General features: G+C 31.0%; 1 protein-coding gene across 9 annotated transcripts in view; it reads left to right on the top strand.

The window, feature by feature from the left end:
• Nucleotides 1-6,788: 6,788 nt before the first annotated feature.
• Nucleotides 6,789-16,997, top strand: part of LOC142330108 (uncharacterized) — a 68,730-nt gene continuing 58,521 nt past the window's right edge. For 6 of the 9 annotated variants that reach the window (XM_075375177.1, XM_075375175.1, XM_075375178.1 and 3 more), the window contains exons 1-3: nt 6,789-6,971; nt 10,329-10,385; nt 12,320-12,367. In XM_075375177.1, the coding sequence (XP_075231292.1) occupies nt 6,919-6,971; nt 10,329-10,385; nt 12,320-12,367 (158 nt within the window). In that variant the 5' untranslated portion in view covers nt 6,789-6,918. The remainder of the gene's footprint in view (nt 6,972-10,328; nt 10,386-12,319; nt 12,368-16,997) is intronic. The other 3 variants (XM_075375181.1, XM_075375180.1, XM_075375176.1) reach the window with 1 other exon arrangement.

The following is a 16,997-nucleotide window of genomic DNA, read 5'->3' as shown; positions in this document are numbered from 1 at the left end:
AGTCATACTGTATTAAACATCATGCAGATGTTTAATAAATCTGAAATCAATTCAACAAATCTGTTGAATTTTATTGATTTATCTTTTGTTTATAATAATATTCTGCAATATTTTTTACGCACTAATCCTGAATCAGACTCATTTACCAGTGTGATAATAACATTTTCCAGAAAAATTGCCCAAATTTGCGCTAAATCTTTCTTCCTAAATTCTTACTTATCACGTTTTTCTATTTTTGGTTTATAAAAGACAGACGTCATTCTATAACTCACCGTAATCCCCACATAATTATTTACGTCTTGTATCAGTGCAGCAATATTATACTAACACAATCACTTTCCTCAATGACGCTTTGATGTTATATTTTTTTTGTGTTTTACGGTGGAGGAGGGAAAATCTGCACCAGACGCCCATACTACTGGGTGTGTGGGGTTTTCTGCCGAAGCAGGGATCCAATTAAAATCATCCCCCCTCATGATGTGGTGATTTCATTAGAAGTAGGAGTCATGCTATACTTAATCGTTTTTTTGTGCAACAGCCAGATAAGAGATATTTTGATAGTTGTAAGAGCACAAGCTTGGAACACCACATATGAATCGGAGAATTTGACATCCTTGGCTCAAAGAAGAAGGAATCAACTACAAGGAAAATGTTGGGTAGAGTAAAAGGACAATCAAACAACAGAAAGATAGACCACATTCAGATCAAGATAACTACAAAGGGAGGATATGATTAGAATTTTATAAGAAATGCTATTTTTGTGAGGAATTTAGGCTTCCAAGAAATATTTTATTTATAATTTGTTGTGTTAATTAGTTGGAGATTGAATAAGTAGACGAATCCATATTGAGTTCATGTAGTATTTATTCATTTGTAGAATACAGTTTTGATTAGAGTATATCTGGTAGTCTTGTTTGTTGTAGTTTGATTTCAGTTTAGTAATAACACATTGAATATTAATAATACAGAGTACTTGAAGTATATTGAATCTTAATTAACCTAAACGAATGATTGAATAACCAAATGCATTGTATGTTACCGTCCTACTACACCATCTTGCAACGTGTCCACACCCGAATGTAACAAAGGAAGAACGCGTCTGGTCAGCCCTAGCGGCGTGAAATATAACTACAACAACAAGCTACCATTACAATATTTTGAATAAGAATACATGATATTAAAACTTAACAAATTAAATTAAAATTAAAAAATTAACCTACTCATTAACGGTACTAATCATAGATTTACTGATTGGTTGGTGAACATGATTAAATTCCACACTCACAAAAGACAACTTATAGAATATTCAATTTAAATTTAAGTTTTAGAATTTAGATATCCTAAATAAATACTTGCTTTATTAAAAGAAACCACAAATAATAACATCGACTCATACTAGGGTGAGAACAGCAGCTGAATCTTTCTGTTATGCAATCATGTTATAACAACAATTGTTGGGTAAAGTTAACAAAAAAACACACAGCTAGTATTTGCCAAAAGAAATTGGACTTTATTGAAAGTGTAAAAAATGAACTTATGTTATAATCATAATCTTAAAACATAACAGGAAATTATGAAATTAACATAACTTAATAATACTTAACATATCAGCTGAATCAACAAATAAATAATGATGTTAAATACAAAAATACATGAATAGACATTTTTTAAATACACAAAGTAACAGAGCCTGAAAATAAGAGAACATAAAACACCTTAATTTCAAATTAGATACTTAAGACATAACATCAATGGGAAGTGGAACTGGAAAACAGTTGCACTACTAACATATACTGTACTATGAAGATTAGCAATGAACAGATTTAATTAGCTTAGAAAACATTAATTATAATATATCACATTAAAATAAGTAATAGTATAAATGGAGTTTATTTTGATAGCTAAGCATTCCTGAAAATAAAAATCACCAAGTCCTAAAACATACCAGCACATCAGGAGTAGTTTGCTTTAGGTTAATTTACGAGAAGTAAGATGAATACAGTGCATAAGTAGCAAAGAATTAATCTCGGCGATCAACAAGTTGCAGAAATAAATTATAGAGTTAATTACAATAACAAATCGTAATAATTCAACATGTAAAATAGGTAAGCCACCTATCATGATTGCATTTAAGTGAATAAATGGTTTTCTTTTAGCTTAACTTGAAATCGTAAGGCATGATGTAAGATGAACTGAATGTTCCACAAATTTCAATGATAAAGTCACTGTTTAATGTAATAATAAAAATTGAACTTGCCTGTAGCACACAAATAATATCAAGAGACGAACTCGTGAATTCATACTCGTGTATTCATGCAGATACATGAATACATACAGTAATCCTGGGCGTAGTCCGCACTGGTGTATCAGGAATACAGAGGTGTGATGTGGTTTAGTGGTAGAATAATGCGTAGAATCTCAGATGTGTAGTGACGAGTTTTGAGATTCTGCTTGGATGAGAATATTATCACAAAGTTTGCAGGAGAGTATAGCCATAGGCGACTGCACTGGAGAAATGTTGGATCTACTCTGCCGAAAAGATGGCGTGAAAGAAAAAGGGGGAAACCAGATCCAGGTAGTGGACAGGAGAGAGTGTGTGTAAAAAACAAGAGATGTGTGCATGTATTAGTATGGGAACGAAAGTATAACGGGTGTATGAAAAGGGTAGTCAAAAATAATTCGATAAGAAGAACGGACGCCGTCACTAAGGATGACGGTGGGAGGGTCGAACACGAGAACAAATAATAAAACAGGTACAAATGACAAGCCCAAAAATACGAAACAAAGTGAAATTTAACATTCCTGTAACAAAACAACGGGACCCACCCTAGCTTGGAATTCATTGAAAATATCGGAAACTTTACGCTAAACGGCGTAAACAACAATAATTTACACAATAAGCTTAAAGCAGAGAACCTTTGTACCAATGTTTAACCCACATTGTACTCTCCATGTGTAATTTTCAGTTGTATTTTAGTAATGAAAGGCGGTAAACATGAATAAAATTATTAAATGATGCAGCAGAGATTAACCGTGCTGAACTGAAGTCATGTTTAGAGCTTCTTTTTCTTGATGAGATTTTGTATATTCTGCATATCATTTTTTTAGAATCTGGATAACTGATGGAAATAGCTTTAGTTAATTTCAGCTTATAATCAAAAATAGGTAATTTAAGCTTCACGTAATTGAAATCGTTAAGATTTTATATTATTCTAGAAACCAGTGAAAAATATCGCATAAATAGACTACTGCTAAATATCTTACAAGTTTGATTTGATTTGATTACAATTGTAAAAAATATTACAACATATCTGAAAAGGTAGTTATTGATGAAATTCTTGATGCATTAAGATTAATGGGGGGGGGGAGTGTTTTTCAAGTTGCCAGTGTCTGTTAAATATGCCACAAACACATGCCAAAATGTAATAAATAAAATAGGTGTTTTCAGTAGGGAAATCATTTACTGATAGACTGATGTCTTTAATATTAGGAAGTGGGTAAAATATATGCACTAATTGGTTCTGAATAGTTTCACTGGGCAACGACTTAGGACAAAGTTTTTATCCCGGACACGGAATTATAACTTATTAATTCGATTTAGATTAAAAATCATTTCCTTTCCTTATCTATATAATTATATATTTGAATAATGTACCAGTTCGGGAATATTTAAAACAAAAATACAATACAAAATAAAAAAAAAAAAAAAAAAAAAAAAAATAAAATAAAAATAAAAAAAAATAATTTTATGGACTGTTTAGTGTTCATTTTCCATCTACCACTTATATGATTCACTTTATTTTTTATTGAAAACCTCTATTTCTAATGTATCGGTGTTAAAAACTGAATGATTGTAAAAACATGTGAAAATAATGAATTTACAAAAGCAGCAATAATAATAATAATAGTAATAATATATATTTTTTTTTTAATTTGAAGAATAGTTTTTAATAAGTGATTTGTAGCCCTATTCATTATTTTCATATTTATGCGCAGTATTGATTAAGCAAAATCTTCAAAGAAAAAACTTCTAAAAAGAATACATATTATATACACATGGATATAAATATTAGATGAACTCGAAAGTAAGATAGAAGAAGTGAAAGTCAGCAAACCCTCTACATTCTTTAAAAATTGAGTTATTGAAAAATGCAAAACAGGGAAGTAAAATTAATAAGTTTGAGATTACTAGAAAGGTAGGCAGAGAAATAGCGAATAGAAAACTCGAAGGAAAGGCGTAAGAAAACCACCAGTTGGTGAAAAGAAAGCATTAACAGATAGAGAAATATGTTGGCTATATAGAGGTACTACTCAATGACAAAAAATTATCAAGTAACATCCTAAAGGAGGAAAGGAATCGGTGTTAATCTCGTAGGATAACATATTTTTGAATTAGAATTTGCTACAGGTTTAAAGAATTTAAACAGAAGTAAATAAGTAGATGTGGGTGACATGCAGTCAAAATTATTAGTTTCTTTATGATGTAAAAAACTAAACAGGGTTTAGAAAACAGTGAAATAATAGCACTGAAGAAACACCATCCAATTTTATATGAAATGTAATTATACTCCATAGAAAATTTTCACGTAGAAACTACTAGACTTCCAAAAAAAATTGATAAATACTTATTATAGATATATTAGAAACTTTAATAAATATATAATTTACAAATTAATAAAATCCTCTTTCCAAACAATTTATTTGAACGCAAATGTTGCACATTTTGGATTTATGGAGGACACCACATTTTTAAAATCACGCGCAATTGCAACTTTATACTTTTTTAAATGAAATAATGTATAATTAATTTCTTGTAAATCAGTATTATTTTGCTGAGGTAGTGTTGCTTATAAGTAAATATTTTAAGTTAAAAATTTGTTTGCTTTATAGTCTACATGTTACTACAGATGAAAATCCACGTTCTCCTAAGATACCGCATCGTAAACCGCCAACACTATGAAAAAGTAAATACACATATGACTGTAAATATATTATTTCATCACTAATTTTTAGACAAATACCATGTTTAGTATGTTTGTGTATTTTAAATATAGTTATATACTAGTTATGAAGTAATTATTTCATTTTTATATTACAGGAAACGTTCCCAAAACAAATAGTTCTCGAGTGCCATAGCTCATAACATAAAATATTAATATATAATTTTAAAATCAAACTTTAGTTGTTTTTTAAGTTTATTTTTGTTATTTAACTTACGGAATATCATACAATTTTTAACAAACATAATTTCTGGTTACCTGTTTCTTTTTTCTTATGAGATCTCTGTTTCATTTCTAGGTTAGGTTGGAAGAGTCGGGATATTTCGTATTAAGCAAACAAAAATTCAAAGTCTTGTGCTCTGTTTTAATGTATTTTTAATTTCCCATAACATTTTCCCAATTTATTCAAACCGTAACTAAAATATTATTACATTTTAATGTATGAAAACAATTCATTAAAAATGTTAAAAAAATGGAAATGAAAAAATCCCTAATAACCTATGCTGGTAACTCGCTATTTGTATGCTAACACTTTTTGGCAGGAGAAAATGTAAAATAAGAAAGCCAGAATAAAATAAACAATTGATTCCTTTGCAAAGGTTTATGAAAATTCAGCTGGTTAATATTTTTAGAAGAGAATGTAACGGGAAAAAAGTAAACATATGAAAAAAATGGTAAATGAAAATGTTTGATGTAGGCAGTATGTTAGAACTAACAGATATCTACCGAACAGAATGCAACAGTGCGTCAAACCGGTCAACTGAGTAATAATGAAACAAAGCTTCATTGTGTTACTTTAAAATTTATTTAAATCTATTATAATCCCATAATTTTGATTTAAATAAACAGAGCCATCTTTTTTTATATATCATTGAATCTTGAATTTCTGATCAAATAATATTCTGTAAGAAATGATTTTGGTAATTACAATTTAGTAAAATATTACAATATTTTCGATGTTTTTTTTAATTACGGAAATAAATAAAAGCATTTTAGTGTTACTACCTTTTTCTGGAAACTATTTTTCAAATTTAAAATGTCTGTTAAAACGAATTTTTTAAAATAAAGTCATTTTCATTAAAATTTTTACTTTGCTGATTGTGATAATGGATTATCATAGCCGAGCAAGCATGTATGCATTTATCCGTATTGTTTAATTTTATCAGGAAGTATGTCTGTAACCTACCGAGTTGGTCTAGTGGTTAACGCGTCTTCCCAAATCAGCTGATTTGGAAGTCGAGAGTTACAGCGTTCAAGTCCTAGTAAAGCCAGTTATTTTTACACGGATTTGAATACTAGATCGTGGATACCGGTGTTCTTTGGTGGTTGGGTTTCAATTAACCACACATCTCAGGAATGGTCGAACTGAGAATGTACAAGACTACACTTCATTTACACTCATACATATTATCCTCATTCATCCTCTGAAGAATAATTTAAACGGTAGTTACCGGAGGCTAAACAGGAAAAAGAAAGGAAAAGGAAGTATGTCTGTGTAATTCATAAATACTAGTTTCAATTATTAAACATGAATGCAGAATCAGGATTTCAGAATGAGATAAAAATGATTTAACGCAGATTTCATTTCTCGGTTGGACCGCTCTTGCATAATGCAAAAAAAAAATTCAACACGATGACTCTTTCTTAACTGGTGACAATTCAATTATGAATGTTTTTACTGAAACAACAACGCTTACTCAAGTTTAATCTTAGTACTTACAGCGCATGACGAATGAACCTCTTTCCTTTGCTATATATAATGCCGCATAATAAATCTTCACTTTATAACTGAACATCTATTCACGCAGTTCAAGTATTGATAATCGTGTAAAAGAGTAACATTTTCTTAATATAATAACTAATATAATATTTTCATAATAATTATTTTCTTAATAAGAGAAGAACGCATTCAACAATTATGCGTGGTAAAATTTTATTTATAATGATGTTTAATTCGATAAATGCGCTTCTGTAAGTATTTATAATACATTAGTAATAAAATATTTAATCCATCATATTTCATAGATAAATGAAAATATATAGTAGCCGATAAATCAATTATTCAGAAAACCAGTAGGGTAATATGATTTAGTCTTTAATAGCGTATGTTTTAAAATTTAATCTATAATTAACTGACATAACTTCGTTATTGGTAAAAAGTAAGGTTTAACCACACAGAGTGTTGAATTTACAGTGCCCTTTTTTTGTGACGTAATATTTTGTAACAATGGTTACATCATATTCTCTCAGAGATTTTCTGAAATAAAATTTAAAAAATTGATTAAATTTTATTTTAGTATTTCATTTATCAAAATCAGGTTAACTTTTCTAAAAAATATTCGCATATAATGAACCAGTTTCTATTATTTCATGAATTTTTGAGGTGATAAGTAATTCGCCATATGAGTCCAGGTTATGCGTAGAAAAATAAAATGCAAATTTTGTACAAAAATGCTAAAACCGGGATTAAATCTCAGCCAGGTTTTGCATAAGATTTTTATCTCGTTTTTCCCTCACTAATCTTTGGCTTTTTGAACATTATTCAACTAAATTATAAATTCAATTGACTGAACATTATAAATTCAACTAGAAGTTGAATTTTTTTAATGAGGAAAATTTTTAACGTGTTATATTAGAAAAAATTCATTCAATTCCTTAACAAATGGTTAGCGGTTAATTATTCTCTGTAACTGTTAAAACAGCGAGTTCTGAATGAAGCGCTTATTATACATAAGCATCATTTTCTTATGGTTGGATATTTTGAGTCGTCTATTAAATTTCGTTCTTTTCAATAGCTGAGTTATTTCTGGGGGTAAAATTTAGAAACAGCAGTTTACATGTAAAATGTCGAGCATAGAGTTTCATAGTTAGCCATAAATTTATAATTAATAAACATAAATAAATATACGTCTAATAAACGTTTTATTTGTGAAAATTACAAATGTATTTTATTTTGATATTGTTGTGGACTTTCATATAAAATTAAAGTAAAATTCCAGCACCAAATCTATGTCTGATTATCTATTTCAATACAACTGTTAGAAGGACAGAACTTGTTTATACAAATCTTACAGAAATTTTATTTAATTATAAATATATAAATTGCGTCTGCAATTTAAATATTTATAATTGGGCTATCATATTTTTAGCATGTTCCACAAAAGAATGGACTTTAAAAAGGATAAATTGTAAGATAACAGCGAAGAAGATTTTGAATTTAGATCCTAAATCCAAACGTTTCAAGGGACGAGAATCGAATGGACAGTTTACCTAGGATTGTATATTTCAAGTAAACAGCAAAATAAATTAATGCTTTGCCAAAACACGGATAAATCCTTATTTAAAAAAAAAATAATAATTTTTATGTTTACTCCTTGAGAAAAACATTTTTTTGGAAAAAATAATTCAAAAGCTAAAAATGAAAGAAAAGTCGAAACGATTTTTTAAGAAATTTTTCTGAAATTCCAAAATATGTTCCTCCAATTTATGAAACTTTTTTTTGTGATTTACTCACCGTAAAGTTGATTGTTGTCCACTGTCTACAACGTGTAAATGTGTATCAGTGGCGTAGCGATCAGTGATCCAGTCAATAATTAAATAAAAAAAAATATATATGTATATATATATATATATTATAAACCTTAATGTTGAATTTTCTGCTCGAAGGAAAAACAGGCAATTCAAATTTCATTCTAATGTAATTTCATAAGAAATTTTATTTTATTTAATTTCGTTCTAATTATTTACTGTAACTGTTAAAACAGTGAGTTCTGAATCAAATGCTTATTATATATAAGCATCATTTTCTTCTGTTTTTGAAACTGAAAAAAAATATCCATTTTGTTTCAAACAAAATAGATATCTCTTTTCATTTTTAGTAAGGTTGAAATTTGGTAGATTATTTTGTGATATATTTACGAATAGAAAATTACCCGCAAAAATTCATTTTTTTGTGAAGTACACATTGTATATTTAACATGCGTGTAAACAAACACTTTCCTCATCATTCGTAATGCTTTTTTTCATCGGACATACAGTACAGATGTTAAAGCCTTTTCATCCAGCAATAAGAATAACAATGAACCAACCGTAGATATACTTACATTAAAATGTGGCTGTCTAAAATGTTTTTGCTTTGTGTAATAAATAGTTGTGTTGTACCTGTTTAAATGTTGTAGGTAGTCCTGAAAAGGGCAAACCATTCGAATCAGACCTGGATGGATCTGATTCAAAAAGAGAGTAGCAAAGGAAACTTGTTTCCAGGCTCCTATTCCTAATCGTGTTGTTTTTGATGATCTTGTCTCTTTTCTAGAAAACGTGATTCGTGATGAGTGGCAAAATGAATGGAATGATACCATCAACAGTAAACTTTTTCCAGTTAATAATACATATAATCGTGTATAACCGTGATAACGTATAACCTGTATAACCGTGATGCTCCTCATGCTGGAATAACCGTCTAGTGGAATTATAATTTGCCTCTTGGTTAAAGGGGACACAAGGCTCACTCATGGATATCTCATGATTCAAACTGTTGCTACCATATGAATTTGCAGGACTGCCAACTAGATGTACACCACATCCTTGTGGACTATATATATATGTATTACTGGTATTTTACAAAGTATGTAAAATACCACAGAGATTGCTAGCTTAAATGGGAAAAATTGATTAAAAATTCTTACTCTTATAAAATAAAATTTACTACATGAATCAAAAAATTCTTAGTAATTTAGTATTGATGAAAATCCAACTTAAAACATTACCGTTGATGAAAAGCTTGAACAGATTTTGTTTTTTGGAAGAGACAATTTAAATTGGAATTTTTACATTAAACTAAAACTGCCTAATGATTTGATTCTTTTGGAGTTATAACCAGAAAACGTTGCTCTATTTTACTGTGCATATACAGTTACCGTTATGAATTTGCACAAAATAACCTAAAATACAGTAAAATCTTGTTAAAAATACCAATATTTATACCGTGGATTCAGGTGTCAAATTCCGCCAGATAAAAATAATATAAGGTAGAAAATAAAGGCGTTCTGCCCACTGAGGAAATTGTCAATGGTTTGGGTTTTATTTTAATGTAATTTTATCATTGATACATTACATAAAATATTAATAGATATACGAATATCTTTAAAAGGCATTTTCCAACTTTTAGTGTTAGAAGGTTCTACATTACCTCTGATGTTTATTTTTTACAGCAGCAGTTTATTCCATTAATCCATACATTCTGCAGGATTTTCTATTTTATCACTTTTACTGTTCAAATCTTTCAGCAAATAATGCTGTTTAATTTGTCGAATTTTGTTTAAATTTCAGGGAATTAAAACCTAGTGAATATACTGAATGTACAAGGGATGAAACACTATCATGTAGGTACGTAACTCATTTTATTTATTCATTTATTACTATTTTTTTAATAAAGTACATTAAATTATTTTTTTTTAAATTAATCGTAAAATTCTATTTCTATATAACGTAGTAAAAAATATGAATCAGTAAACATATCTCTTTAGTAAAAGTTACGTAATATGTAAGCAGTACGAGCTAAATTCTCACATACATTAAATGCTTTACAAATATTGGGATTTGGGCTGGAAAGGTAAATGGCACCTGTTCAAAATTTAAGAAATGCCCAGCGCAGAGCCTTAGTTGTATGCACTGGCGTTTTTAAAACTATCTCCTACAAGGCTACCACCGTATTGCGAAAAGCTCTTCTAATCAAATTAGAGGTGAAAATTCGGGCAGCCATGTGGAGATTGCCCACATGGCTGAGGTTGGGATGCCGATGTATTTGGAATACGGTTTCGAGCCGGGCCACACACAGAGCGCAACGGTGATCACAATGCATCAGACCTAAATTTCGTTCAGTTGCCCATTTCCCGTCTGCTGAAGAGGCTGCAGAGCCTTGCGATGGAAGCATGGCAGCTAGAATTAAACACCACGACTAAGGGAAGATTCTTGTATAATTTTATGCAGGATCTGGGGTGATGGTATGCCTCGAGCTCGTTTTTATGGGCAACGGGTAGCCGGGTGCTCACCAACCATACTAATTTAAACCAATATCTCTTTTGGTTCCGCCTGGCATCTGATAAGCTGTGCGTCTGCGGGGAGGTTCAGTCAAATGAACACCCGATGTTTGACTGCCCTTAGGGGGGCCAGAGACAGGGCCAACTTGAAACTTATAGGTCAAGGGGAAAATTGGCTACTCTCAAGCCGTGAATGAATGTGGCGAGAGCCGCATTGTCGTACCGTGTGGGGGTTCCTTGAAGTGGTTGCTGTGTTCAACCGACATAAGTAGTTTACCTAAGGGAAAAGACTCCTACCGCACTGCTGTGTGAAGCTAACCTAAAGATGTTTATGGCTGACCAACAGCCAATTAAGGCTCCAAGCGCTTTAATATGGTGGACCGGAACTTGCTGGAATTCAGCGATCTAGGCGTGGCAGCGAATTGCTGTTTAGACGAAGTAAATTTTAATTTATGGATAGCATATATATTTTTAGTAGTTGATGGGGTACGCCTACCTGTTTTAGTAAATATATGACAAGTGATCGTTTGGTACACGTAAGCCAGTGGTGTATGGCACCGCGCTTAGTCGGCTCACGCTGTTAGGTATGCTCTCGGAGCTATTTAGGACAATGATCGCTAAACTGTTTGTAGGCTCAGTAGCCTTTTGTGGCACAGACATTTGGTCTTAGGCTTTAGGGCGTCTGATTGGGGTGTGGCGGGAGAAATGCCAAGCAAAGCAATCTAATATTTTATTAAAATATAAACTATATTATGAAATCAAGAAAAAAATGATTTCAAATTAATTCATGTTGTTTTTATGATATAGATTGTGATCTAAATTATGTGTTTTCTTTTTTCCTGCAATTCATTACGAGATTAATTATTGCACAGAGATTAAAGTGCATAAATCTTAACATGTATTTTAGCTTCATTCAGTGACAAGTGACTAACGATTCAGCCATTGATAATTATTAAACAGTAAAAATTATAAAGAAAGGTACTTTATTTTCTTACAGAAACCCATTTTTATTTAATAACAAAAAAATGTTAAAAGAGTTCATTAAATCGTTTTTTAGTGACTGGTAAAACTGTAATATTTGATAAAAAATCATGTCATACCAACATTTTCAAAGGACGACAAATACTTAATACGATAATTTACAAAATTCTAGAGGAATACAGAAAATATAATACAAAATAAACTGTTGGTAATTTCTGAATTATCAGCACAATAATGTTAGGTTAATTTTAGTAGTTACTGATTAGTAGCCATATTGTAAACATTAATTTTTAATTACAGTTGCCCATCGATGAATGATTGTGAGATAAAGGAAATAAAACCCACAATGTAAGTATTCTGTCAAAAATAGTTATTTTACCTAAAGAAGAACACGTAAGACCTAAATGTAAAAAACAACCAGTTATAAAGTGGCTATTCTCTTTTACAAAAATGGAAATTAAACTTTAAACGAAAATTAGATAGTATACAAAAAGATTTTGGATGCGGCATACATCTGTCAATACAAAAGAAAAAACGGTGGGAAATGTGCTCATGTTTTCTTTTTATTTGGCAGTAGAAGTTGAAGATAATAAATATTGGTACTAAAATCCCATGAAAAGAATCGTTCATTGTTCAATGGGATATACCCCATACTAGTAATTTGTGTTAAAGATAGAAAATATCATTCCCAAAACTAAGTCATGAAGAGACTATCTCGTAAAGCCACGATTAATTTCCATTTCTGTTACCAGCAACAAAACAGAGCTCGCTTTGATAAGATAGATAGAGAATACTCTCTAAGTGTTTTAGATTCTGCGTTGGTACTATTTTGGACTATGCAGATTGCTCAATAGAAAGGAAAAATTGAAAACTCCCTTGTGCTATTTACAAACAAAATTTTCTCTTTTATTATTTAGTATTACAAAAGACTTTCTTATATTAAAAACCTATGGAAAAGTCGGAAAAAATTTACTTGTTTGTTATGTTTTATGTATAGTGGTTCAGCTAGTTCTGGGCCGGACCATATTGATTTAAATATTCACCGAAAGAGCTCACTGCCACCAGGTTTCTAGAGTAGCGGGAAATTTCTAAAATTCTTCAATATAGTTCCGCCACCTTCAACGCAGTAGACACACACAAGGTCAAAATTGTCGCGTCGTTCTTTAATAGTAGTGCCACATTTATCGTTTATGAAGAAGTGTAACGAGTCGAGGATATACAATGCCAGTCTGCTCGTAGAAGAAAGATATGTTTAATTTTGAAAGATATGTAAACTTTACGACAATGCAGAAGGAAAATTACATCTGATGTTGATATTGTAAAAGATAAGATTAGAGAAAGTTCATTTTTCAATTTATTTCTCGAAATAAGGAAAGACAAAGAGATATTTTATAAATATTCTATATTACTTAGATATTAACAGCTAATTTTCAAATCTTCTCAGGATCATAAAAAAAGTAACTGAAAATAAAACTCTGAGAAACTACACATCACCAGAAGAGAAAATTTAATGAAATTAAAAAAAAATTCGGCTCCAATTTAATTTAACAAAGTAACCAAAGGAAGAAATGAAAAATAATATGCTTAAAAAAACAGCTTTATTTGATGGGATATCCTACGACGATGCAACCACGTATCTCTTGGAGTACTGGTAACCGTAGAACAATCATCTTATCCGATCAAAAAATCTGTGCCGGGATTCAATTTATATGAGTTTTTGTAAACGTGTTAATCTTACGTTGCGTTTTCAGACCAACTGAAAGATGTACCGACTCGAATAGAAGTTCGATAATTGCTTTGGATAAAACCGTTATCTGTATCGAAGGCGTAACATGCTATCAATTATCAACTCATGCTCCCAATTTTACGATTCGGATTGAAATTTCATCACCATGATTCAGAATAAACCTTTTTAAATGACAGACTAATATCAAGAATATTAAGATTCTCCGTATAAATATTCATGCCTAAGAAATAAACCGAATAAATTGAAATATATTTTTTTAACGATTCATCGGGTTTTGCATGTTTTTTTCTGAACACTGGCTGACCAACACAGAAGCCATTTCTGAGCAACATAATATTAAGCTTCCTGAATAATTTTGTGGAATTGCATATAAAATCAAGCAATCTCAATTTCTGTTAAAGACTACCTTCTCAAAAAAGTTGAAAAATCCATATTTTCATGGAAGAAATTGAACTTGAATGCTGCCCAATTCAATTTTCTAATCTAAAATCAATTTTATTGATCATGCATAGATTTCCTACTGGACTTTTAAACCCCTAATACATACACTATTGGTAATCTTTGAAACTGTCAATTAATTGAATGCCATAGTGGATCGTGATTTTAATGTGAATTATCGAGCTCTGTAACGAAGGAATATTAATTTGAATAAGCAGGAATGAATATTTAGATCTCCCAGCCAGCTATTCAGCATGTATCTCTACCCCCTGCGATGATTCTCTCCCTCCCACTATATTTAACGGCATGGTTGTAGCTTAATAACTCGAATTTAATAAAGCTAAAAAATTTGCGGGTACTTTTATTTCACAACCCATTATCGTTTTATTATTTCAAGCCGTTTGATTACATTTAGCATAAAAATCCAAATCAGTCGCTATCGAGTACAATGAACCTAATTAAATGCAATACAGTATATAATGATACGAGGTCTGTCAAAAAATACGTAGACTAGCGTCATAAAACAAAATGTAATTTATTTAGAAGTTACTTGTCTGGGTCCCCTTCAAAGTACTCTCCTCCCCGACGCACGCACTTATCCAACCGGTGTTTTCACTTTTGGAAACAGTCCTGGAACGCTTCTTTTGCGATGTTCTTCAGTTCCTTCGTCGCATTTACCTCAGTCTCGGGAATCGTCTCAAATCTTCTTCCTTTCAAAGGTCTTTTGAGTTTGGGGAACAAGAAGAAGTCACAAGGAGCGTGGTCAGGTGAGTAGGGAGGGTGAGGAAAACGGTGATCGAGTGTTTGGCCAAAAACTCAAGAGTTCTGAGGACTGAATGGGCTGGAGCTGTTGCCATGATAAAAAAATCAGTCATAACTCTTCCACATTACTGGCCTTTTCCGCCGGTTAGCGTTCCGCAGATGTTTGAAAACTTCAATCAACTTCTCTGATGGTCAGCCGTCTATTTACCCGAACTACGGTGTTGATGTTTTCTACGTGTAAGTCGTCAGTTGACATGGAAGGACATCCAGGATGCTCATCGTCTTCAATCGACTGACGACCATCTTTAAAACGTCCATGCCACTTAAAACATGTCACACGCTTCATAGCAACGTCACCGTGAGCCGTCTTGAGCATATCTAAAGTTTCACTTGCAGATATTCAGAGTTTAACACAAATTATCACAGCAACTCTTTGCTCGTTCAAGTCATTCATTCTGAAATCCGCCAAACGAAAAAAACACACTTCACAAACAACCGCGTAGCTAAGCAACCAATAATGATATTTTCAATCAAAATTATACGCTGTAATCAGCTGATCTGTAGGAACATGGCGACGCCAAGCAGATTTAACTGAAGCCAACTGGACCCGCGCAATTCAAACAGTCTTCGTATTTTTTGAACAGACCTCGTAAATTGATTTCTAAGGCACATAAGAATTATTATAGTTTACTAAATAGAGATTTACAACACATATTTTTAATAACCATCGATTGTGTTGATTGTTGAGATATAATACATTTTGTAATACGGAAATGAAATATATGTATATATATTTTTTTATCACCCCAATGAAATATACATCATATGATTTATATTAATGGAATGAAAGGTCACTGTTAATAAATGTCAACTTAAGAAGCGCAGAAGGATAAGTTAAGACAGTGATGTAACCCCATCTGCATCCACTTATAAGACATAAAATGAACAAATAACACACAGTTTTTCTTTAACATAACAAGTATAGTTTTAAGTTTTTTTAGCACTCTACTCACCGTGAATGTTGAGGCAGAATTAATATTTGAAAATGTAAAATATTTAACGGCTCAGTATTATTTTGTAGATTAACATCTCTTTTCGAAACTGTTTTGCACGGAAAAAATATTATCGTGAATCTTTTATCCTGATTTTATAGGAGTACTAATTTTATCTGTTTATAATTTTTTTTTTAAAACTATTCATCTGATTTTCTAAACTGTTATGTTATATTGCTTCTTAAAATTGTTATTGTGAATGAAATTCACATCGAAGTGTACTTATTTATAACAGGAAAAAAATAAACAATCTCCCTAGTAACGGCAACCTCGGGAGATTGTTTATTTTTTTATACAAAAAAAAAAAATTCTTAAAAGACATAGTCGGGTGAGGAATGTAATTTTTGATACCAGCTAGTGCGCAATTATTACAAGATATTGGAGACCTGAAACTTACTCCTGCAGTTGAAGACCCACGTAAAAAGTTAGCTTTCCATCACAAAAAACTCCATTTTGTATCATGATATTTCTATTGTACCCTCACTTTATTTTCTTACTTTTACCTAAATTTTTTTGATTAATTTATATATATTATAAGTACCACAAGATAGTAATGTTTTACTTGAACCTGTTGTTCATTAAATGAAAGGTCGGGTAAAGAATTGTACAGCATTTTTAAAGTCAACTAACATTCCACGCGTTAAATAAATTAAAAAGTCACGAGAGGCCAATTCCAATTATTATTTGTTACTGTAAAACAATATAATACGCATATTGTCATATGTAGATAGTATTAAATAATCGAAATAATTCTTAAGGGATATTATATCCACTAGTAGGACTGCAGCTTATTTTTTTAATTTTATAAACTATTCAAAACTTGATTATTGACAGTATTAGCTGAATTATGATTTTGTGTTGTGCATTTTCCGCGATTATAAAATATTGCTCCAACAAATAGTAGAAATATATTTTCAGTGACAAGTTCATATGATCCTTGAACTTTAGTTGATGATCCGATATTTTTCCGATGATGCTT

This window comes from Lycorma delicatula, chromosome 9, assembly GCF_047948215.1.
Source record: "Lycorma delicatula isolate Av1 chromosome 9, ASM4794821v1, whole genome shotgun sequence".
In the NCBI taxonomy this organism is placed as follows: Eukaryota; Metazoa; Arthropoda; class Insecta; order Hemiptera; family Fulgoridae; genus Lycorma; species Lycorma delicatula.
The sequence above is the reverse complement of the archived record's forward strand: the minus strand, read 5'-3'. Positions and strand labels throughout refer to the sequence as shown.